Source organism: Cibotium barometz, chromosome 40 (genome assembly GCF_041138505.1).
Source record: "Cibotium barometz isolate CiBa-2024 chromosome 40, ASM4113850v1, whole genome shotgun sequence".
Lineage (NCBI taxonomy): Eukaryota > Viridiplantae > Streptophyta > Polypodiopsida > Cyatheales > Cibotiaceae > Cibotium > Cibotium barometz.
The window spans coordinates 26822515-26848105 of record NC_141085.1 but is presented as its reverse complement, the minus strand read 5'-3'; the positions used below and the strand labels follow the sequence as shown (position 1 = coordinate 26848105).

The following is a 25591-nucleotide window of genomic DNA, read 5'->3' as shown; positions in this document are numbered from 1 at the left end:
AGACTTCTATTTAAGCCTACAACCTTAAATTCAGATGCAGAGAGAAAATTTTCAGCGATAAAAAAACATGGGTGAGCTCGATGTAGAGGTTGAGCCCGTCTTCATCAGCTGTGGGTGCAACAGGGTTGTGAATGCTGCTGCCTGGGGACCCTCCAACTTGGTTGCCTTTGGCGCCCACAACGCTGTGGCCATCTTTTGCCCAGAGGTATCCGCCCACAATTTGATCATATTTTGTTTATATCTTCTGTTAACAATTTTCTTTTTCCGTTGAAACTATTAGGGCTTCTATCCTTACATTTAATTAACACCACTTGTTTGTTTTGCTTGCCGAAAATATCATCACTACTGCGCTGCTCACTAAGTTGATTCCTTTTCCTAAAATTTTTGATTTACGTTATCATTTTTTCTTTCTCATCTTGTTAATTTTTGCTTTTTTTCTTGTTTTTTCAGCAATTTTTATATTTTGGGTCTAGTGAACAAATTTTTTAAAGCGATCTTGGATGGGTTAACAATGTGAAACATATGTTCTAGATATTCATTGATGGAAAAGCAAAACATGCCCAGATAGGTATTTTTTTTCAACATAACAAGGACCAAGCATGTGAAAAGAAAAGCTAAAAAAGCAAGTAGGTGTTGGGGTCAAGAGTCTTTCTTTTGGTTTTCGGTTGCCAACATAACAAGGACCAAGCATATCAAGCAAGAGTCTTTCTTCTTGGATAATCTAGTGTTGCTTTGCTACCTTTGGACCAACCTTCAATTGGTAGATCAGATTACAAGTTAGAAGTGTCAAAGAAAACACCAGATTTTGATGATTTATTAGACAATATTTCACGCGTTTCTAACCCCTCAACTTTTGAAACTTTTTGTTCCTATATGAAACACATTGTTCTTTTTTTTTTCCCGGAGAAAATGATCCTTCAATTAGTTAATGAAAAAACAGCCACAAATGGCTAAGTACAACCACGACGGGCTGGATACAACCTCACCTCATATAATGGCGGGAAACAAGTGATCATAAGGGGGAGAGATGTCAGAATACGCAGCGGAGATGATGACCAAATCTGGAAACACTAGAGTAAGAAGAGTGCAGAAAAACAGCACAAGAGAAGGAGAGAGTGAGGCGTGTAACTCTGCTCTATATACACAAGATCCCGGAATATACAAGATGAGAAATGGCAAGGGGTGTGGGGCCATTTTATATGGCTTCCAAGCAGCAGTCGGTCTGCTCCAAAGGTAGCCGACATCGGACAGTCGGCCAAGATAAAGGTCCTCCTGCCACTAGAAGACTGCCACCCAAGCCACAAAAAAATGGAAAAATATGGGGGAAAAATACGGGGAGTGAGGAAAAATGAGAAAACACCTACTATGGGCAGGCACACCCACAATAGAGGCCTTGGTGTCTAGGTAAAGACAGGAGATGACTTCTAACACCCCCTCTCAGCTCTTGGCTGCGAAACCAACCACAAGGAGCTGGGGTGCCGCCTGAGCAAAGTCTGAGATAGCGACTTCGTGAAGAGGTCTAGCATACTGTCCTCCGTCGAACAGAACTCTAGCAAGATGTCATCAGCAACGATCTGTTCACGAACAAAGTGCCTCTGGATGACCGTGGGTTCCTCCAGTGTAGAAACCCAAATCCTGCCCCCTGCAACCTCTGTAACCTCACCACCTCAGAAGCAGCACCACAGGCAGCCTGGTACTCTACCTTTGTCGACTACAAGGCAAAAGATGACTGCCTCTTACTACTCCAAAAAACTGCTCCTGGGCGTGAAGTAGATCTCCTCGTGTCTGGATCTCCTCCCCAATCTAAGTCACTCCAACCGTGGAGTCGGACTCCATCCATCAATCCCCCTCCTGTGTAAAAGAGACCAAGATCCTTCGCATGCTGCAGAAACCACAAGATACGCAATCCTGCCTCCCAAAGAGTCATCTGCAACCATGAGCTCAATAGCCTCATCAGGAAGCTCCCGTCCAATCTGGTATCCATCAACCAAATCAATGAACCATTCTGCTTCCGAGTCAAAGAGGCATCACACTGCTCACAAGGATCAACACCTGTTACGGTGGGAAGCCAAGTCCTGGAAACCTGCTGAAGACCACTCAAGGCCTTTGGAAACCTGTAACCAACCCCCTCTGAATCCGGAACCACAAAGCCTGGAGAATGTGCAACATCCACCTCCTTCTGCAAGTAATCAACTACCACCTGCCTGTCTTTCCAATAGGTCCCCGTGGAAAGAACTTCCGCATCTACAGGAGTTTCTTTGTCCCGAATACTACGAGACATTAGAGCATAAGTTACCTGTAAAGTTTCCTCTAACTGACGAACACAAGAACTACCAACATCTGTATTGGAAAGTTCTTGCCAACTGCTACCATCAACTGGCAAGCTATCCTCCATTTGGTCCCGAAAAGCCTGCACCTGCAGCATATCCACACTTAAGTGGCCATTACCAAACTGCCATTTATCACAAAACTGAGGACCTGGGAGAGAGAGTACTAAAAGTTTGTAAACTCCATTCTCCACTCCGCCTTCCCAAACTACCTGGCTTGTTGCCTTGTCCCGAGGAGCAACAAAATGCTCATCAAACTCCACCCGTATGCCAGTCTTGCAAACCCGATGCATTGACAACAGATGAAAACCAAGTGTGGGAACATACAACACTTGGGAGGAATGCTTCCCCCCTCTGCCGTTGGGAACTATCTCCAACCTGCTCTCACTGTGAATTGGGATAGTGGATGTATCCCCAGTAAGAATGTGACTAGAATACCTGCAGAGATCCTGTAAATCTAAACGGGAAGGAGTCATGTGCCTAGAAGCACCACTGTCTAGAATCCACTCCTAAGTATCCGTAGCGGCGAGTCCTCCAACCTCCTCCCTTCCCGAAGAAAATGAAACATCGGTGTCCATCACCTCCAGGTGCACAAAAGCTGGAGTCTTTACGATTGCTGCTAAGGATTCTTCACTCTTCTCGGTGTTCTGCTTGGGACACTGCCTCCAATAGTGGCCTTTCTCGCCACAATCATTATAGGTTCTCTTTGCCTTTAGTTTCTCGCAGTCAGCGTCGGACTTCTTCTCAAAAGACTTCTCCGATGAAGCCTTCCCTTTGCCCTTGTTACGGCCTTTCGATCGTTGGCCAGTTAAGGCCTCCGAATCTCCGCCCTGTGGAGGGTTCGAGAATCTTTCCTCCTGGTCCTTGACCATGGGCACAAGCTCCTCACAAAGATGGTGTTGAGCATGCAAAGATGAGTAAAATGCTGAGTACTGAGAGGGCAAATGCGACAGCAACGTTATGGCCATGTCCTCCGATGATATATATCTCCTTCCCAGCCTGAAGAACTTTCTGCTGAAGAGCCTGCAGCTTGTTAATATGCTCCCACATCGTCGGCGACTTTGCAGGGTTCATAACCCGCATCTGTACTTCCAAGGAAATCCTCTTCATGGGCGATACCCTGTTATAAAGAGAAGCTGAATGCTGCCATATACCTTTGGCCAGCGTCATATGCTTTACATGATTGATTACCTGCGGTGTGCAGTCGAGGAAGATAAATGAACGGACCCTGGCGTTGACAACTGTGCCTGTGCTTCCCAGTCCTTATGAATCGATGGTAACTCCCCTTTCTCTACTTCCGGCCGTGGAACCCCAACAACGATGAAATCAACAAGGTCGTAAGACTCCCGAACAGATTCCATCATAACCTTCCATATGCCGTAGTTGTTCCCGTCCAACTGACGGTCCCCCGAGAACATGGGGAGTGTAGGGATCTTCACATGCCTCTTAGCCATCTCTAACAAATCTGCCATTGCGGGGATGTAACTGAAAAAGGGTGGGTGGCTGGGAACAAAGAAGAACTTAACTTGCAAGTGGCTGTCCAGCAAATCAGCCCGCCGTCCTCTTGCTTCTCCTCTTCCCGAACAGTCCATCAATCAGCAACGCAACAATCCCCCTCTTGCTCACACAACTCCCAAGATCTATTAAGAGCCTAGGGCTTTGATACCATGTCAGAATACGCAGCGGAGATGATGACCAAATCTGGAAACACTAGAGCAAGAACAGTGTAGAAAAACAGCACAAGAGAAGGAGAGAGAGAGAGAGGCGTGTAAGTCTGCTCTATATACACAAGATCCTGGAATATACAAGATGAGAAATGACAAGGGGTGTGGAGCCATTTAATATGGCCCCCAAGCAGCAGTCGGCTTGCTCCAAAGGCAGCCGACAGGCCTATCTCTCCACGACCAGCATCTATACTGTTGGGGTAAAGGCATAATGCCCACCCTTATAGTGTGTACAAGCCCATAAGTTATAGTACATAGTACACTTAGTACTTTTAATGTACTAAGTGCACTATGTGTACTAGTGCAATATACATGTGTGATAGGGGAGTCACACACTCATGCCTCATGAGTTGACTTATCCCCACAACTCTCTCTCTCTCTCTCCCTTGTTGCTTCTCTGTGTATGTCTCCCACACATGAATTAACCTAACTCTAATTCTTCCTTCTCCCACACAACTGGTATCAGAGCCATCAACTGGAGCCATGGTCATTCTGCTGGTCGTACCCTGTGCTGGTTGTACCTTGTGACTGCTATCAGCTGGCTTAAGCAGTGCTGCTCTCCCAGGCGCAGGTGGAGAAGAAGGCGAATGCAGGGCTGTCAGCGCTGGGCAGCATACGTCAATACAACAGCAGGCGGGCGTCAACAGCGCGAATAGTGCAAGGCAGCGTTAAAGGCGAGGCGCCTGGCCACAAGGGAAGACACGCAGGCGGATAGGCGAAGGCGTAATCATTGGCGCCAGGCGTGAGCGAAGAAGCGTTGAGCGAAGGCGAGAAGTGTTGAGCGAAGGCGCAATCACTGGCCCTTCAGCGTGTAGCGAGCCACTGAAGCGAGCGTTGGCGAACAAACGCTGGGCGTAGACTGGCGCTAGGCGAAGCGGATGTGGAGGCGCTGCGCTGCTGTTGTCTGAACGACTCCTCCTGGTCTCGCCCGCCATCACCTTCTGATTCTCCCACACAACTGCTCACGCTTCCATACGTCATCGGCTAAAGCTCACACAACGCCTCCATCTCTGCCTCAACCTGTGCTTGAGAGATAAGCTCTCGCTTGTAGGCATGCGCATCTTCCTGCAACCCTTTGTTGCTGACCTGAGTCGAGTCAGACTTCTACAGCACGCCTGAAGAGCCCTCCATCTGCACAGTTTTCCAGCAGCAGCAGCAGCAGCATCAATACAACAGCAGCAAATTCAACGCCCCTTTTCTGCAGAAATTTCAGAGGTATTTGCTTCAATTTTTTATTTGGGATTTGCAATTGAGCAAGTACAGTAATCAATTGAGCAGGTACAGGTGCCCAATTGCTCAATTTTTGAGCAAAATTGGCAAAATTGGGTGACATTGGTCACAATCAGGATCAATTTGTAGGAAATTGGATGTCGAAATTTGGGGCTTTTGATGTAATTGTGCAATTAAGCACTCATACATGCTGTATGATGTGAGAAATCGCACATTTGGGCAAAATTGCAGCAAATTGCAGTGCAAATCAAGGGGCTTTTGTGTCGATTTGGTTGATTTGCATGCAGGCAATCGCATTTGATGCTGTGGATAATGTGTTGATGCCTTACAAGCACTCAATGTGCCTGTAAATCAAGGGGGTTTCATGTATTGGATGTATATGTGGCCAGGGGGAAGCATCGTGAACACTCTGGATGCCTTCATGTGCGTCAATGTACCATGTATGATCAGCAATTGAACTTAAATCAAGGGGCTTTTCAAGTTCGTATGCTTGTTGAGCTTGGCAAAGCAGCAGGCAAGACATTTATGCCTTGAGTCCTCAAAAATCAGCTTGCAGTCAAGGGGCTTTTGCCCAATTTCTGTTCGGAACTGTTGTATGCAGTGTTCGGGACTGTAAAAGTCTGATTTTCACTCATTTGGACAGCCAGGATAGCATTTATTGCTACTGTACCTGCTGGTACAGATTTGGTACAGTTTTGTACAAGTTTTGGCATGGCTGTACACTGTTTTGAGTGACCAAAAGGTTCAATTTCAGCTGCTGTACTTGCCGGTACAGGTTTGGTACATCATTGGTGAGCACTTGGTACTGCTGTACAGTACTTTGGAAGGGCAACAGAGCACATTTAAGGTGCTGTCCAAAATCTGCAGCAACCAGATTTTGGTGATGTCATCACAAACAGTGGGAGAAAAGTTGCATTCTTGCTTCCGCAGTGGGAGATAAAGCTTGGGAGAATAACTGTGAGCACTTTGTGTGCTTTTGGTGCAGTGTTTGCACATTTTGCAGGGAGTCAGGCATTGACAGGTTGCATATTGCTATGGCAACCACAGGTGAGAGCTCTTCATTGCTTCACATCAAGAAGCTTGAAGGCTCGCATAATTATGATATTTGGCAAACCCAGTGCTACAATGTGTTGCTCCAGAAAAAGCAGCACAAGCCTATCAAAGAAAGGGGTGTAATGCCCGCTTCTCTTACTGCTGAAGAGTGGGAAGATATGGATGAGCTGGCAAGATCTACTATCATGTTGTCTGTGTCAGACTCATTACTTTTCAGCATTCGTGAAGAGAAGACAGCTTGGGGAATGTGGCAGAGATTGCAGGACTTGTATGCCCAACAAAGTGCCTCAAGCAAAGTGTATTGGTTGAAGAAACTCATAGGTCTTCAGATGAAGGAAGGGGCGTCTATGACAGCCCATCTAAATGAGTTTAATGGTATTGTCAGCCAGGTCATTAATCAAAAGTTGGCAATGGACGATGAGTTCAAAGCCACTTTTCTGTTATGCACTTTGCCAGAGAGTTGGGACACATTCAGGACAGCCACTAGCAATTCGCATGCTATGCTGTCATATGCAGATGTTGAGGGTGCTCTTCTTCAAGAAGAGATGAACAGGAAAAACAACTCTGTTGGAAAGTCCAATGCAATGAATGCACGTGGGAGATCCCAACAAAGGGGAAAAAGCCAAGAACGGGGAAGGAGCAAGTCTCGCTCCAAAAAGGACTTGGAATGCCATTATTGTGGCAAAAAGGGACACATTAAAAAGCAATGCTACAAATGGAAAAATGATCAAAAAGAAAAGGGAAAAGGCAAAGACAAAGACAAAGCTGAAGCCAAAGATGTAAAGCCAAAGGGCAAAAGTGGAGTCAAGATTGAAGAAATCAATGTGTCACATGCAGGTGGCAGTGAGGATGAGGTCCTATTTACGTCTTCACTTGATGCCCATTCACTTCTTACAGGTGGTCATGGTATGCACTCATGGATCATTGATTCAGGTGCCTCCTTTCATGTCACAGGTTGCAGAGACTTGTTTGTCAGGTATACTGTTGGCAATGAAGGAGTGGTTTATTTGGGTGATAACCATGCATGCAAGATTCTTGGCAGAGGTGATGTGAGGCTTGTGTTTTCAGATGGCTCACAGCTTATGCTCCATGATGTCAGGCATGTGCCTGAGATCAAGAAGAATCTGCTTTCTACTGGACAGCTTGATGATGCTGATTATGTTACCACATTTGGTCGTGGAAAGTGGAAGATTAGTAAGGGTTCACTGGTTGTTGCCAGAGGCTCTAAGGTGGACACTCTTTACTTTATGCATGCAGGTGTTTGTCACCATGCTAATGTAAATGCAACCGAGCTGCCGGAAATTTCTATGTGGCATAGCCGGTTGGGACACATGAGTGTCAAAGGAATGGAGCAATTGTCTCGTTTGGGTTACTTGCCTTCTCTAAAATTTTCAAGTTTTCAGTTTTGTGAGCATTGTATGTATGGTAGGCAACTACAGTGCCCCCACAAGAAAGCTCTTGGACAGAAAGATGCTCAGTTAGAGCTTGTGCATACAGATGTATGTGAGATGCCTCAGCTTTCTTTGGGAGGGGCAAAATATTTTGTGTCTTTTATTGATGATGCCACACGCAAGGTGTGGGTTTATCCTCTTCGTTTGAAGAGTGATACATTCTCAGTGTTTCAGAAGTTTGTTGCTCTAGTTGAGAATCAAACTGGCAAAACACTGAAGGCTTTGCGTTCCGACAATGGTGGAGAGTACATGTCCAAACAGTTTCAGGACTTTTGTGATGCTAAAGGCATCAAGAGGGAGCTCTCTACTCCTTATGATCCTCCACAAAACGGGACAGCAGAGAGGATGAACAGGACCATTCAGGAGAAGGTCCGTTCTATGTTGTCACATGCTGCATTACCTCATGGTTTTTGGGCTGAAGCTGTTATGACAGCCGTTCACCTTATAAACAGGTCACCTAACACGAGGCTTGGTGGGAAAGTGCCAGAGGAAGTATGGACAAGGAAGCCTCCGTCATACAAGCACTTGAGAGTGTTTGGTTGCGTTGCGTACGTGCACATACGCAGGGAAATGCGCACCAAACTTGATCCTAAGTCTCACAAATGCATATTCCTAGGATACGGTGACAGAGGTGAAATGGGGTATAGACTTTGGGATCCCGTGAATAGAAAGATTATACGCAGCAATGATGTCATTTTTGATGAAACATGCATGTATAAGGAGCCTGCGAGGCAACAGGAGCCTGGCAGAGTCATCTTTGATGATGATGGACATCATGGACAACAACAAAGGGCTGTAAATCAGCCATTACAGCAAGAAAACCAGCCCTTAAATGGTGCTGAAAATGGTCCAAATGGACAGCCAGAGATGGCAGAAGATATCCCTATGGATATACCACAGTTAGAGGAGATACCGGGCATGATTTTTCAGCCTTATGGCATGGAACAGGAGCCACCAATGGGTGATATGCAGGCTGGACAGCAACCTGCAAATGATGGTCATTGGGTACGGAGGTCCACAAGACCCTCCAGAGCCCCTGACAGGTTTATTCCAGGGGTTGACTACTTGATGCTTACTGACTGTGGGGAGCCCTCATGTTATAAGGAGGCTTTACAGAGGGCAGACAAAGCTCTTTGGGAGCGTGCCATGAAGTCAGAGATGGATTCTCTGCATAAAAATGGAACATGGAAGTTGGTGCCTTTGCCTGCACGCAGGAAGGTTTTGCCATGCAAGTGGGTATACAGGCTCAAAGTTGCACCAGATGCAAAGCCAAGATACAAAGCCAGGTTAGTGGCTAAGGGCTTCAAGCAGGAATATGGTGTGGACTTTGATGAGATCTTCTCTCCAGTGGTCAAAATGACCACACTTAGAGCTGTGTTGGCTTTGGTTGCGCATGATGATCTGGACTTGATTCAGATGGATGTGAAGACTGCTTTTCTTCACGGTGATCTCCATGAGGAGATATATATGCAGCAGCCAGAGGGTTATGCAGTGAGTGGAAACGAGAAGCTTGTATGCAAGCTGAAAAAGAGTCTTTATGGGCTCAAACAGGCACCAAGAGAATGGTATCATAAATTTGATACATTCATGAAATCCCAGAAATTCAGGAGAAGTGACATAGATCACTGCTTGTACACCAAGAAAGCTTTGGATGGCAGTCTATTGATCCTCATCTTGTATGTTGATGATATGTTGATTGCCGGGAAATCTCGTAAGGAGATGGATGCCTTGAAGCAGAGGCTGCATCAAACCTTTGATATGAAGGATTTGGGTGATGCAAATCACATCTTGGGTATGCGGATACTTCGGCACACAAATCAGCATGTGTTGTATTTGTCTCAGAAGGAATATATTGGCAAAGTTTTGCAGAGGTTCAATATGGACGGGGGGAAGAAGACTAGTACTCCTTTGCCTCCATATGTGAAACTCAGTGCTATGGACAGCCCACAGTCGGATAGTGACAGGGCTGATATGGCCAAGATTCCGTATGCTTCAGCTTGTGGCAGTCTCATGTATGCCATGGTTGCTACTAGGCCGGACATTGCATTTGCAGTGGGAGTGGTTTCTAGATATATGGCCAACCCTGGCAAGAAGCATTGGGAAGCAGTGAAAGGTGTCATGAGATACCTGAAGGGCACACAGGATATGTGCATATGTTTTGGCAAACAGGATGCATTAGTGCATGGTTACACGGATTCGGATTATGCCGGTCATCTAGATAACCGGAAGTCTACTACCGGTTATGTGTTTACATTCACAGGAGGTGCTGTGTCATGGATATCCAGGATGCAGAAGTGCATAGCCTTATCTACTACAGAGGCCGAGTATATTGCAGCCACAGAGGCTTGCAAGGAGGCATTATGGCTATCTCGGTTAGTGGTTGATTTGGGTTATACAGGGGATATTCCATTGTTGCATTGTGACAGTCAGAGTGCCATTCAGTTGGCAAAGAACCCTGTTTTTCATGCAAAGACGAAGCATGTGGATGTGAAGTATCACTTCATCAGAGAGGTGATAGAGAACAAGCAAATTCAGCTTGTTAAGATTCATACGGATGACAACCCGGCTGATCTGTTGACAAAGAGTTTGCCTCCGGAGCGGTTTGCTCATTGCAGACACTTGATGGGCATTGGATGATGAGGCCATTTTCAGCCTTGATATGGCCTTGTATATTATCATGTACATGCTGATTTTTTCTTTTCCTTTACTTAAGGGCACTTTGCCTTTAAGTGGGAGGTTGTTGGGGTAAAGGCATAATGCCCACCCTTATAGTGTGTACAAGCCCATAAGTTATAGTACATAGTACACTTAGTACTTTTAATGTACTAAGTGCACTATGTGTACTAGTGCAATATACATGTGTGATAGGGGAGTCACACACTCATGCCTCATGAGTTGACTTATCCCCACAACTCTCTCTCTCTCTCTCTCCCTTGTTGCTTCTCTGTGTATGTCTCCCACACATGAATTAACCTAACTCTAATTCTTCTCTTCTCCCACACATATACCAATCGGCTAGAACTATGCACTGTCGGCCTGCACCAGAAAGGTGTCCACACACAGTCGGGTACAGTCGGCCAAGATAAAGGTCCTCCTGCCACTAGAAGACTGCCACCCAAGCCACAGAAAAATGGAAAAATATGGGGAAAAATACGGGGAGTGAGGAAAAATGAGAAAACACCTACAATGGGCCACAACAGAGGCCCTGGTGTCTAGGTAAAGACAGGAGATGACTTCTAACAAGAGATGCTTCTCCTCCGGTTGGCCGCTCTAACAAGAGATGCTTCTCCTCCGGTTGGCCGCTCTATGAGGAGAAGGCTATCTCATAGGGGGGGGGGTGCGGGGAACAACCACACAGGTTGTCTGTAGTGCCAAATGGGGTCACTGCCTCTATCTGTGAGGAAAGGGCTAGGCCTCCAAAGTCTCAAGAAGGTTTCCCACCGCTTCCGCATGCGGTCAGAACCTCCCTGTATTTTCCCCCACTGACCGCAGAGGGTGTGAATGATATCAAGCCATATACTCCTGATGGGTACCCTTGATGGCGTCACTGCATCTAGCATGATAGATGTGTCAAGCTGCTATGCTACTGCAAATCTCCCATCTCTGGCATGAGCTTGGTTGCCAGTCACCTGTCGGTGGGGCTGTGACTGGTACTGCTGCAATAAGATGGTGGGTGACCTGAAGGGCTAGTCCTCCCCCATCCTCCTCATAAGTCCTGACCACTCTAGCCTCAGTGGCCCAAGCGACAGTACCCCAAGTGATGATCCGGGTCGATGCCCTGTCAATAGCGAAGATGCAGAGAATTTGCTGAGCCTTAAGGCAATCCCAAAGGCAATGTTGTTGAGACTCTTGGGGGTGGCCGCACCGCGGGCAAGCTGTTGACCGACCTCCAACTGCCAGCCAAGTACCGACTGCCAAACTCCTGTGTGCCATTAGCCAAAGAAAGCGAGTGATCTTCCTCGACCAAAAACTCTCCCAAGGCCTCTTCCAGAAATCTGAAAGGAAGTGCTGTGATAGGCCTTGAGACTGCCAGCGTGTTGCTGCTGTCGGATCTTGGAAGGACAACGCTGAAGACCACTGCTGAAATGCTGACTTCAGATGCGATGATGGACTGAATGTGATGTGTGGCTGAACTGCTGCTCCCAAGGCTTCCTGGAGGAGAAACGATGGAGAACACTTTGCTGAAAATGGACTTGTGGTGCTGAATGGAGAGGCGCCTGTTTATATATGAGTGAGGGCTGCTGGTCGGCCAGCCTACCTGCTGTCGGCCAGATGCAAATGCTCACGACTGGCATAAATGCCTTTATCTGCATGTCGGCTGCCCCAAAAATGTGCCTAAAAATTGCATAAAATAAACCATGTGATGCAGATGATGTTTACACTGTTGTAGGTGCCATTCCAGCCCAATACAATGATGTACAAACTGAAATAAATGCTTTTAATGCTTGATAAATCATACATAAATATCTGATAAATATTTGATGATGATTCTGATGCTAGAAATGATGCCATGTCACTGTACACCTGAAGGGTGTGCACGTGCCATTTGTCTCCACTCCAACAAGAAATGGGTGCTGGGGAGTAGAGTTGGATGGTGTAGTGTGGGTGTTAGGCAGCTGGTCAGGGTTCTAGTAACTGGGCAGGCTTCAGAAATGGGCGGCCGAGTCGCTTTGGCCAGCTCAACTGGCCATTTATGTCGGCAGGCCGACCTGGTTCGATTAGCAGCAGTCGGGGGCCTTGGTAGCTTATGATTAGGTCTATGCCTGCTCCCTTTTTCCATCACTCAGCATCGAGGTCCCCAGTAATTGGAGAGACGCACAAGAGCAAAGGCAACTTGCATCCATGGGTTTGTCCCAAAGCAGCAGCAGATGTAGTTTCTTGTTCAGCCTGCATGTAGCTGCAAAACTGATATCTTGGCTTTATAACAAATATTTGCTTATTTATTCAACAGTATATATATGGGTTTCTTAACAGCTTTTCAACTTCTTTTTGTTCTATTTGATCTCATTTTCCACTGTTCTCTGCAGTGTCTCTCACATGTAGCCTTTTCTGTTTCTTTATAGACAGCTAAAATTGTTCAGACTCTTCCTGGTCACAAAGATCTGGTAAATTGCATTGAATGGCTGCCCAAATGTCAAATACATCAGGAAGGTAATTGAAGAATTACACTATTTTATGGAATTTTTGTTTTGTATAGGTTCTTTTCTCTTTCAACATTGAAAGTTTGTTTTTATCAAGCGAAAAAATTATTAATCAAAATTGGACTTGAAATACCCAATGAGGGATCTAATGGCAGACAGCAAGCAGGGTGTGGTGAAGGGGCAGCAGATTTGGCACCAAATGAAGTCCCTATGTTTGGGGAGTCAAGACTGAGCAAGCATCAGCAGGTGGCTACAGTGAGGTTGTGGGGAGCAGTGGGCTGGCTGCATATGGGCAGCAACTGGGCGCCCCTGGGGCAGCAAATGATCCACTAGGAGAGGGGGGCAACCAGCAATTGCCTGTTGGGTAGCAGGCCGGCAGTCAGCCTTGTCAGATTGTTTGCTGAGGCGGATTTGAAGTCCTAGGCCTGGCTCCTTACCCACTTTATCCTGCAAATGACAGAAGGTTGTTGGGGGTAGTGGGCTGCATTTTAGCTGCATGTGGGTCCTCTGGGACAGCAATGATCCCCTGGGAGAAGGGCCCCCCAGATGAGCAGCAATTGCGTGTTGTGTAGCAGGCCAGCACTCGGCCTTGTCAGATTGCTTGCTGAGGCGGATTTGAAGTCCTAGCCCTGCCTCCTTTTCCACTTTATCCTCCAATTCTGCCAATCATTGCAGGCAGCCTTCCTCATCTCTTTATTCTGTTGTGCATCTCAGGGTGCATTGTCTACTATGTGGAAGGATCCTTTTGTGCTAGTGTGAGGTGGTCATACCACCAAGTTTATCTTTTCCCAGGGAGTTAATGATACGAGTGTATGGAGTTAAGATTTCATGCACTCTGGTTTTTGTTGGCCTTTGAGGGCCAATGGATATATGTAGTTGTCCATACGGGATTGAGGGTGGGGTTGTCTGCAAGGTTGGGTGGCAAAAAGATGCTACTTCTATTTATATGATGTTTGGATGCTGGTCGGCTAGCAGATTTGTCCTCTAACATAACATGTGTTACTTAAAATGCCGAACTCTTCACCATAATTATTGATAAATGCTGCCGACTCTCACACAATGCTGTCGACTGATATTCTACTGCTGCTGACCTGATATGTGTGTGCTGAATTGCTACGACCTGATGCATGCTGATGAAGATGCCCTAAATGCCTCGAATATTGTTGCCTAATGAGGGATATGATTAGGGATTAGACATGGCACTGCCTTGTGCATGTGACATATAAGTGGAACTTGGTCATAGGTGATGGAGCAAGAGCCAAGGGAAGATGTCCCTGAGGTATCTGTCAGGCAATGGAATAAAAGAGTTAGGCAAATGTTTCATCACATATCCGTTAGTGTATTCTATGATTGGTCTCATACAGTATGCTCAAATTCCCAAAAATGCATAGTTTTGAGTAAAGTTTTAATGAGTTTAAGTGAACTATGAAGGTCTTGATGGGTTTGGGCATCCATGCTGGAGAGACCAATGTATCAAGTACAAGCCATTGAAAATGGAGAAAAGTGCCTTAAAAAAATGCATCATTTTGCATAGGATCTTGACATGTTTTACCACTCATGTAATGGCCATATGGGCCCGGGAATGCGTGGAATCACCCCCATGGGCCTTGATGCTGGTAAGATGTGTATTTGACTCATGATTGTCCATGTGATGAGGTGATAAAACACATTCATGTGTTTCACTGCATCCTTGGTGTTCCGAACTCCTCTGCTCTCACAGTCCACTATATACAATTCTATTTACAGCAAAGGCATCATCCATCACTTCATCATCCCCCTGGCTCAAAGGGGTAGAAAACCAGCCTCCAAAGCCATCCAATTGAACTGATCCACCCTCTTGGATCAAAAAGAATAATAGCCTCAACATATATACTTTCCTTGCATATCTTGGCTCCACTTGGATCAAATGGCATCTCAAACATGCCCAACCCAGTGCTACATATAGGAGAAATACCCAAAATCATTCACATGTCTACAAACATTATCCCATTTCAGTAAATTAAAACACATAGCAGGGATCTCCCACTCCACTTGTGAAAACGTTTTAAACATCTCATCAATATTACTATCCACAAAAGAGTTTCCTGGCATCCCAAAAGACACAACCTGCATATCCAGCATCAGTCCAGAACTTGAATCACCTCCCATCTCATCCTTGATCACCTGCGCAATCATATGCACCTGCATATCCTTATCAAAACTCACATCATCACCAGTCTGACAAATAGTCTCTCCATAATCACAAGCCTTAGCTGACACTCTTTTCTATGAGCATCTTAAACCAAAAGATCATCTAAAACTTCATCCAATAGGTTGCCATCATCATTAGAATCTGCCGCATCATATCCTTGAGTATTATTACATGGAGGTGTCTTCCTCTTACTTTCATATGCTACCAAGTCCTGCAATGCCTCATCTAGAAACATATCCAAGTCTTGGTCAATTTCCACATCTGATGTATTTGCATCAAGTTCACCTGGGCACTTATGCATGTCATCACACACAATAGCAACGTGCAACTCACTTAACTCCTTGCATGCAACCTCGGCATCTCCATATTCATCAAGTATACCATGCAATCCACCATCAAACATATCTTCATACTCAAAACATGCATTTGAAGCATTTGTGGCTACTAACTCACCATCTTTTGTTGGATATGTGGACCAACACATTGCAAGATCATCAACCACACTTACTCCTTTATCCTCAGTCACGTGCTTTTGCTCCAAAAAAACCCTTCTTCATTTTTCACATTTAGACTTTGTCTTCTAGCACGCTTCTTCCTCTTCAAGATTACTTGCTCTTGGTAACATGCATGATGTACTGCCTCCGCATATGTATGGCATCGTTGATGCAACACCCTGTCCTGCAACTTGTCATTCAAGCTTTGAATGAAGCTAACTAATTGAAGCATCTCATGCACATGATCTATCTCGTCAAAGAAAGAAACATAATCGAGCCAAAGCTCCTCAAATCTGATTATAAAGTCGTTGACAGGTTCACCAGCTTCCTGGATCAAGTTTTCCACATCCAACCATGTTGTATACTGATCATCACTAACTTCAAACATACATATGGGACCTTCGGATAGAAGCCTCAAGCTACATTTGATCTCAACATGTAAGTCTCGCCACCACAAGAGGGCATACTTCTTCAAACCTTGTGCAAGGAAGAGTGCTTTCCTCCTATCATCCTTCGAGCTACGTCTGTTGTCAACATATTGAAATGCATGGACATTCTCATGTCCATCACCATGAAAATACCAAACATTTTCCATGCTCACTAAGGCTTGAGTCAAACTTGAGATGGATAGAGCCTTGTTGATCCTCAATGGGGCCACCAAATGATGTGTGGTGGTTGGGTGATGGCCTCTACTACACCACCAGTAGGCACACAAGAAAGAAAAGTAAAGGGATCAGAATTGGGGGATACTTAAATCTCAGCTCCAAGGGCTCCAACCAGACCTCACATGTCCTCTTACCTCAACTGACTCCTCTGGATACCTCAACACCCTCCCAACCTCCCTATCAGTCTTAGCTGCCTTCTCCAGCTGTCCTCCAAGGTCAGTCCTCACCTCCAAAAGCTTTGATCTTTCACCTATAAGCCTCTCCTGACCACAACTGACACCCAGCTGACCAAAACAAGTCCGAGCTAACACAGAACAGTCTGATTTTGCCTCTGAATGCCTCCACTAGTCCCCAGTCAGAAATCACCTCCATAGTCCTCTATCATCAGCTGACTTCACATCCACATCCCGAGGGTCTACTTGGACACTCTGCCGACCCTCTTCTGACCCTTGTCTGATTGAACCAGACTGAATTCTGCCTCAGCAATCTGACACAGAACCGTCTGACTTAGAAGTCTTTGTTAAAATAGAATCTTCCTCAAGTGTCCTCTGGTATCCGTAGGCCCACATGCTACACTAATCTCAACAAGATATCATACTATTGGTTCCCTGCTGACAGCTGCAAGCTCACAGCTGACTCCAACCTCTCAAGGACGGCTAAATTGACTCAGCTGATGCAGGATTCCTCTTTTCTGCGTCCGCTGAGACCTCAAGACACTCTGAACACTCAAACTACACTAGTATCCATCATATTAGACACTCGGTTGACAGCAGTTGACTCACAGCTGCCACATAAATATCACCAGACCTCTAACCCTTCTGACTGATGATAGCTGATAGTCCCCAGACTGTTAGACTTGATACAAAACCACCTCCCTCCAACCCATACAAACTAAAGCAAAGCCATTACACCTTTAGATGATAGATCTGATGCTCAGCTTTCACCTAGCTAACACTATACCTTTCCAACAAATTCTGACTGAGTTAGAACCGGTTCAGAATCTGTCCCCAGTCATCAGATTGACACCCTCAGGGGTTCACCTCCTCAAACTGTATCAAATCAACTCATTCATCATAGCATAAACCTTAAAACACTCTGCTTTCATCAGATAGGCAAAAACATATCATTGTCTCAACAACCTTGAGATTCGAGTTCAAACAAAAGATGAAAACACCAAGAAAACGGGGAAAGTCTCTGCAGCCAGACACTGGAGGTCTCCACCTTCAAATACAGCAAGGAACAGTTGAGCAAAACATTGAACTGGTCCAAGTCTCTAACAGAGCTGCATCTCAGGGATCCTAGGAAACACACCTCCTACAAGATCCTCTGCTTCTCCTTCACCCTCTGCTGTAGACGACTCCACGCTTCCTCACACTGTACTACCCCTTTGTTTGCAAAACTTCAACAACTGTAGGAACTCTAGCCTGCTAACTACAACCAAACAAGATTGACCTGTAGAAACTCACTTCGCTGCAGCTTGACTCCGGTGGTCTCTCAAGCCTACCCCTTGCATTTGTCCTCTTGAAATTATCTTTTTTCGCTGTCTTGAGCTCGTCGGCGTCCTTGATTATTCTGGAACGCATCACCGCCCGACTTACTTGGTCTCCCATATCCTTTCTATTTTCATTTTACGCATGCGCTCTTATCCATTTAGCCACCATGTTTTTTGTCACTTGGATTGATCACATACCATCATACATACATTTTACTTATCTACACACCATGTTTGGGAGGGGTCATGGATTCACCTCACAACGGTCAGAACCACCCTGAAGCTTCCCCCGCTGGTCGCGGACATTAACTTGACCTTATACTCATAACCTGAGTTTTCAAGTGAGGACGCAGAGGATTATCTTGCAGGAGCCATTGGTAAATGTAGAGGTCCACATTAGAGGTGTAGGATGGTGAGGCAAACATTGGTCTATCTTGGAGAGTTTGGATCTTCAAAATGCTTTATCAGAGATTTTCTGGTGAGTGGGGTCGGATTGATATGATCACTCCCTACTTTGTCCATACTGTCATTATGAGTGGTTGATGGAAGTATTTTACTGCTTCCTCTTGGGTCCCCACTAGGGGACTCATAGGGAGAATCACTGTTTCAATAGAGCCATGCAGGCTGCTTTTGGAGGAGGCTATGGAATTCTGATAGAAGTTGGAAGGGTACACTAATCTTGCTGATAGTCCATGATGGACTGCGTGCCAACTAGCAGAGATTAGTGATGTCGGACATGCATAGAGGCCTAGAGAGTATACAACACAGGATTGCATTGCTTAGGCCACCATACTACTTAACCTTGGGAGCAGTTGTGTAGCTAATTTTTTCTCAGGATTCTAGATGTAATACTATTGTGATTGTCCTGAAAAACCATTGCATTGTCTAAGGTCATGGTATTGTTGCTAACTTGGGGGATTTTTGACAGGTGAACCCACTCTTAAGGAACAATATCTTCTGTCTGGAAGTGCTGATGGGGTTATTATTTTGTGGGCTTATAATCACAGTAAGAACAAGGTATGGTATATCATCTTCATGGACCCAGGGAATTACAACACACCCTCCCCAACCCCCCCCCTCCCTCCCTCCCCCCCCCCCCCCCCCCCGCCCCCGCCTCCCCCAAACACACACACACACACACACACACGTGCACATGCATGTACTTGCTCTTCCCCTCTTTCTTCCGCCTTTTTGATTTTTTTAACACCTAACTTGATTTTGCTCTTGTTTGCAGTGGAGAAATGTCATGCAGGTTCCGAATTCACATGAGAAAGCTGTTTCCTGTATTGCAGGAGTTATGCTGTCATCATGGGAAGCTCTTTTTATCTCTAGTTCTTCTGATTGCACAGTGCACCTATGGAATGCATTATTACCCTCAGCAGAGGCTGAAGGTATTCTGACAAAATTCTCTGCTAAATTTATCTGGCTTTAACTCTATATAAGAGCATTGTTGGAATCATCATCTCTACATGTTTCTGCTGTTAGGAGAGTGTAAGCTATCCTTTCTTCAAAGCATTTCAACTGGCTTGAGAGCTGTCGTAGCTGTCGCTTTGGCTCTACTTCCAGGCTCTACACATGATGTTTTATTGGCAATGGGTGGGCTTGATAATCATATCCGTCTTTTCTGCGGGATGAGACATGGACAGGTACCCTTGTTTAGCATTAAGTGTGCTTTTGCTGACAGTGTACACTTGCTTATGCCTGTGTTTATGACTCACTGGTTGTGTTTTGTCATGTTGATATAGTTTGTACCTGCATGCATCTTAAAAGGTCACCAGGACTGGGTTCGCTCCTTGGACTTTTCACACACTATACCGGATGGAGCCAAACAGGCCATTTATCTGGCAAGCTCTGGACAAGATAGAAATATAAGAATATGGAAGATTGGCTCTAGAAGTCATGGTGTGGGCAGTGGTGCAAGTGACGATTTGAAAAAGCAAGGCCTCAGCATAAAGATGTATATTGAAGGGCCCGTTTTCAAAGCAGGATCGATTCTATGGCAAGCTTCCATGGAGTCTTTGTTAACTGGTCACGATGACTGGGTTTATTCGGTGCGATGGCAATGGCCTCTGTTCGAGTGGGCAGAAGATTCTACCGGGAAGAGGCATGCAAGGAAAGTTCAGCCAGTGAGCATTCTGTCAGCTTCTATGGATAGAACTATGATGATTTGGCGACCTGATCCAACAACCGGGCTGTGGGTGAACGAAGTGACTGTAGGAGAACTGGGTCATACTGCACTTGGGTTTTATGGAGGCTCATGGAGTCCATCTGGAGATGCCATCTTAGCTCATGCATTTGGCGGGTCTTTCCACCTGTGGCGGGATGTTGGAAAGAAAATACCTGATTGGCAGCCTCAACTTGTACCTTCAGGACATTCAGGTCCTGTGGCCGATGTTGCCTGGGCAAAAAACGGCCAGTTTCTACTCTCAACAAGTCATGATCAGGTGCAGGAAGAGGTCTTTTATAAATAGTCATCATCCGGTAGGTACTGGCCCATTGGGTATGGTACTGAATATTCTTCATCAGTGAAGACCTACAACATAGCACATCCTCTTTCTAACACATGCTAAGTCTTATCCCCCTCATGTGATGGTTTATCTTTGTTGACAGTGTATGTTGTGTTTTACGTTGTGGTGTATTTCATTGGCTATGGCTTTTCTACCTTTCTGTTGTCTCTTTAGAAAACTTTCATACTCTCATATACCTCTTTCTGTCATGTTATCATTGTGCTTGGCACAGGTTTATCCATGCGTAGCTAGTGACATAGTTTTCATCAAGGTATTAAGTTATCAAGATACTTATGCTGACTTATTTACTTTCTTTGGCAGACTACTCGTCTCTTTGCACCATGGGATTGGAGCAAGCTGGATGAGGCAAGGAAGACAAACTCATGGCATGAGATAGCTCGTCCTCAAGTTCATGGACATGATTTGAATTGCCTCGCTGTACTGAAGGGTATGGGCAACCACCAGTATGTAAGTGGGGCAGAGGAGAAGGTCGCAAGGGTTTTTGAAGCTCCAGCTTCTTTTCTCAAGACTCTAGAGCATATTGAAGGGTACACATATTATGCTAGCCAAGAATCTGTCAGACCGGAAGACATTAAAGTTCTTGGAGCTAACATGTCTGCTCTAGGCTTGTCACAGAAACCGATATATTCTTCAGGTTTTTATCATCTCATGCCCCACATGTATCATGCATTTGAAATAAATCTCTATGATCATCTTCCACATCAAAGGCAGACCACTTAGCCACTGGTTTCTTAACTTAGATAAAATTGAAATCCTCACCTTAGTGATGGGATTATCTCAGGCATTCTTTGCCTTTGCATGTGGGCTGCCATCCCATGAGACAATAACTATTACAGACTAGTCTCTATACCTGACTGCACAACATAGTTATTAGGAGTTTATGGTTCACCTCCACTAGCCTGCCCACATGCGAAGGTGCTCAAAGGAGTAATTTTTTTGATGGTAACGAATGAGCATTATGACTGGATAGATCTAGAAATTCTGGAGTGTCCCTCATTCCTCTTCTCCCTTCTTCCCCATCCCCCCCTTTTCCCCTTCTCCTCCTCCTCTTTTTTCATCTCTTCTTCTCCTATTTCTTTTTCTTCCTAAGTCTCTATCTTCTTCATCTCCTTATTCAAGAATCAATTATTTCATAAATTATGATCACAAATTCAGATACACTTTAAATGCCTATATCTTCTTTTAACTTCTGAAATATGGAATGTGGATGCTATCACTCTAAATGCTTGAAGTTTCCTCTTAATTTGTGTGTTTTTCTATCAGCTTAGTGATCACACTATGCTTCCTAGTAGTCTCTTATATATATCCTTACATCCATGCATGTATGTATGTGTGTATGGATATGTATTATTATTATATGTATAATGAAACCTCGGGATTTTTTTTAGCGAGGGACGAAACATTTCGAAACAAAACTCCAAAAGCCTTGAAATGTCAAAAACGTTGAAAAGTTTTGTGTCTGGAACTTCTGGGCAGCAAGAAATGGTGCTAACAGCTTTATGGGCAGTGTAGGTAGGTGTACAACAGCTTTGGGTAGTATGTGGGCACTGGGCAGAGGTGTATGGAGTAGAGTAGCCTGTATGGAGCAGGTACAAAGGATGTACGGGAGTCAATCAAAGTTACGGGTGTTGTTGGGTATTTTGGAGTCTCTATGTGTGTAACCATCATGTACGTGTACCCCTGTCTATGTCTGTGTATGAACATTCCTTGCATGTGTGTGTGAACCACCTCTTATAGCCGTTTTTGTGTGAATGTGATAAGCAGTGATGTCATTGGCCTAGCCAAGTGTCATTGCCTCCTTTCATGTGATGTGATGTGTCAAAGATAAGTATGTACGTGTACCCTTGTCTATGTCTGTGTGTGAACATCCCTTGTATGTGTGTGTGAACACTCACTAAGTATGTGTGTGTGAACAACCTCTTATAGCTGTTTTGTGTGTGAATGTGATAAGCAGTGATGTCATTGGCCTATCCAAGTGTCATTGCCTCCTTTCATGTGATGTGTCAAAGATAAGGCTTTCTAGCCTATAAAAGCGTGTACTTGATACAAGGTTTCATGGCTTCACGCCGACATGTATAGGGTATGGGTAGGGTCATGGTTAGGAATTAACCCGTCTTGTGAGCCCTATCATCTAGAAAGGGACAAAAGCGGCTGTGTGAATGCCGTTACTGATTAATTCAAGTTAATGCGCCCAACGCAAATTGATGCAAATTTAGCTGACTTAGTTGGCCTAAAGGAACCTTCTCCTCATTCTAAACATCTTCTACAAGCCTTTTGGGAGTAAGCAAGAAAGAGAGAAGGTCAAGTCAAGAAGAGTTGCAGATTCAGCCCAAACATCAGCAATAAATTCAAATCAGTTCAAGGCTTTCAATTCAGTAGAGTGGAAGAAGGGTTTCTTGCTCTTTTTGGAGAGAAGTTAGGAAGAAGTTTAGTTTCCAGTAGGTCTAGTAAGATGCAGTGTAGATATTTTTGGTTTTGTAATATAGAGTAGCTGAGGTTGAGAAATCCAGTCTTTTGCTGCCATTTCCTTTCCTCTTTTTTTATTCTTTGTATATTTTCAGTTTTGTGCTTTTAAGTAGTTTGAAGAATCACACTTTGGTTAGTGCTATTTTGACACTCCTTGAAAAAGAGAAAGTATTTGAAGCTAGGAACAGTTGGATGGGGCAATTAGGTCATTGTGCTGATGAGTGCCTAGCATAACTGGGAATGATGGTTGTTGCACCAATGAGTTGGCAGTTATTAACCATCTCTTTATAATGGTGCTTGATGACATGAGTGCCTAATGCAGCACCTCAAGCATTTGAGACCTTAGCATAGGGACTTGGCTGTCCTGTGGCATCAAAGCTTATGAGTGGGCCAACGTGGATAGTTCCTTTAATGACTCATATAATTGGTGCAATACGGAACCTTCCATAGATGTACTCGTAAATTCCCAACTCTGAGTTTATGGACTTCATTGTTTTGTGCTTAATCTTAATTAATCATCAGTTGCATAAGATGTAACCTCTGTCCATGAAGGTAGGTTATGTTTAGTTACCTGTGTAAACGGTGGGCTATGACCTTATGCTTGCAAAAAAGAAGCCCAAACTGAAGTAAACAGTTATTTTGCAATATTTTTCTCTTTGTTATTTACATGTCTGTTTAATGCCTTTCCGATAGGAGGTCAAAGTACCAGAGGTGTTGGTTTGAATGTCGAGAACATAGAAACAGTTCCTGATGCATTACCAGCTGTGCTTACCAAACCACCGCTCGAGGAACATCTTGGCTGGAATACATTATGGCCGGAGTCTCACAAACTTTATGGTCATGGAAACGAGCTGTTTTCAATGTGCTGTGATCACCATGGACATATTTTGGCTACGGCTTGCAAGGTATTTGGGGGTTATGTGCCACTTGGTGCCCATCTTGACATGGTGGTAGCTGGGAACCCATCTTGACATGTTAATGTTGTGAGATTTTCTTTCAAAAAATCTTGAGAGAGAATGATGAACATCTCATGCGCCCCCTGATTTCTTGGCAGGCACAATCGGCAAATGTCGCAGAGATATGGCTTTGGCAAGTGGGCTCTTGGAGAGCTGTTGGGCAACTACGTTCCCACACCCTGACTGTAACGCAGATGGAATTTTCACATAATGACAGGTTTCTCTTATCGGTCTCGAGGGATCGCCATTTCTCTCTCTTCCGAGCAACAAGAACAAGTAAGAGAAATATACTCCGTGTGCATACAGAGTGTGTCCGGTGGCCTGACTGTTTGTTGTACGTGTGCTGGAAGTGTCGCTTTGCCTCTGTATCAAAGTTAATTGCCCTCATTTTCCTTTTGTAGATGAGAAGGGTTCAGATGAGCAGTCTGCGTATGAGCTTGTGTGCAGGGTGGAGGCCCACAAACGCATCATATGGGCATGTTCTTGGAGTCCTTGTGATAGATTCTTTGCTACAGGTTCAAGAGATAAGAGCGTGAAAATATGGGTTGTGTGGGATGGCGAAGGTATTTGTATAGCAAAGCAGATGGAGATTTTGCCCCCGTTGAAGAGCAGTGTGACAGCATTGGCTTGGGCTCCAGGTACTCTTGGTAAAGGTTATCTGCTTTGCGTAGGAATGGAAGACGGGCTTCTTGAGATTTGGAAAGTAAAACCTGTTTTGGCAAGTACAGTAGACGGAAAGAGCACCCCACACACATGTACGGACAGAATAGAGGGATTCGAAAGTAGTCGTTTCCTTCAGTTTGATGCATTTTCGTGCCATGTTGCGAGCATCAACCGCCTAGCTTGGAATGAGCAGTCCTGCGGCCAGCATGAGAAGCAGGGAGATGGAGCTCCAGTTTTGCAACACATGCAACTGGCTTCTTGTGGAGCAGATCATACTGTAAGGTTGTTCAGTCTCACGTGCAGATGACAGTGTAATCTTAATGGGTGATCATGGTTGCGTGAGATGACAAAGAGGCCTAGTTTTACAGGGTTACTACTCCGTTTTGGTTCTAAGGCAATCCAAGAGCTTTGTAAACAAAAGGCTATAGAACTCTTTGTAGATTATGAGTAGCTCCTTTTATGATATCAAGCACTGTGCAAGGGGTGGGCTTGGAGGGTGGTTGCTTATGAGCTGGTAGTTTCTTAATGCAAATCTCAAAGTGGTGGTATGCTATCACATGAAACTTCAGTAATCATGTAGGCCTTTTTTGGCTTTCAGCACGCTAAGGCTGGCTGCACAACACTTGCCTGGATGAGCTCTATCTGACAGGAAGTGCACTGTTGTAGCACCGAAATTGTGTTGGGGTTGAGATTGGCTTCAATCAGTAGCTCGACGCAACTTTGTGAAGCCAGCTTTTTAGTCACTTTCCATTTTGACCGGAACATCGTCATCATGCTAGCATATCAATGAATCAACAAAAAAAAAAGAAAAACCAAGTTTCCTGTTAGCAATTAATGTGAGCAAATAGACCCATATAGCCACATTTGAAGATTATTGAGTCGGCACATCAACAAAAGTTAAAGTAGTGTAGAAGCCGTAGCACAAAATCTAGGAAGAGCAAGGGGCTTACCTTTGAATGTGACTTTGGAGTTGAGTAAATGGTGCTTCCTTGTGTGTGCGAGTACTAAGACTTGTAATATCTCGTGCACCTTTCTTGCACAACCTTGATAGAATAGGTGGCTTGTTGTGCCTCTGAGAAGTGTGTTAAGAATATTGCACCTCTCCCTCTAGAGGGGAAAGTAGTGTGCTGCGGGGACGGGTTGGGGGGGGGGGGGGGTTGTTTGGGGTACCTCCATCGTTGGCTGTTCTGCAAGGGAGATTACATACGAG

General features: G+C 45.0%; 1 protein-coding gene across 2 annotated transcripts; it reads left to right on the top strand.

Annotated features, from left to right (window-relative positions):
- Nucleotides 1–25108, top strand: ELP2 (elongator protein 2). 2 transcript variants are annotated; one of them, XM_086779452.1, is made up of 10 exons: nucleotides 1–205; nucleotides 12849–12936; nucleotides 18697–18785; nucleotides 19003–19159; nucleotides 19254–19414; nucleotides 19514–20212; nucleotides 20597–20930; nucleotides 23456–23667; nucleotides 23817–23994; nucleotides 24120–25108. In XM_086779452.1, the coding sequence occupies exons 1-10, from the start codon at nucleotides 68–70 to the stop codon at nucleotides 24686–24688; spliced, it is 2625 nt and encodes an 874-aa protein (XP_086635578.1). In that variant the 5' UTR covers nucleotides 1–67; the 3' UTR covers nucleotides 24689–25108. The 2 variants fall into 2 exon arrangements, with proteins under 2 accessions (XP_086635578.1, XP_086635579.1); XM_086779453.1 differs by having other exon boundaries at nucleotides 40–205; nucleotides 12853–12936.
- The last annotated feature ends 483 nt before the right edge of the window (nucleotides 25109–25591 follow it).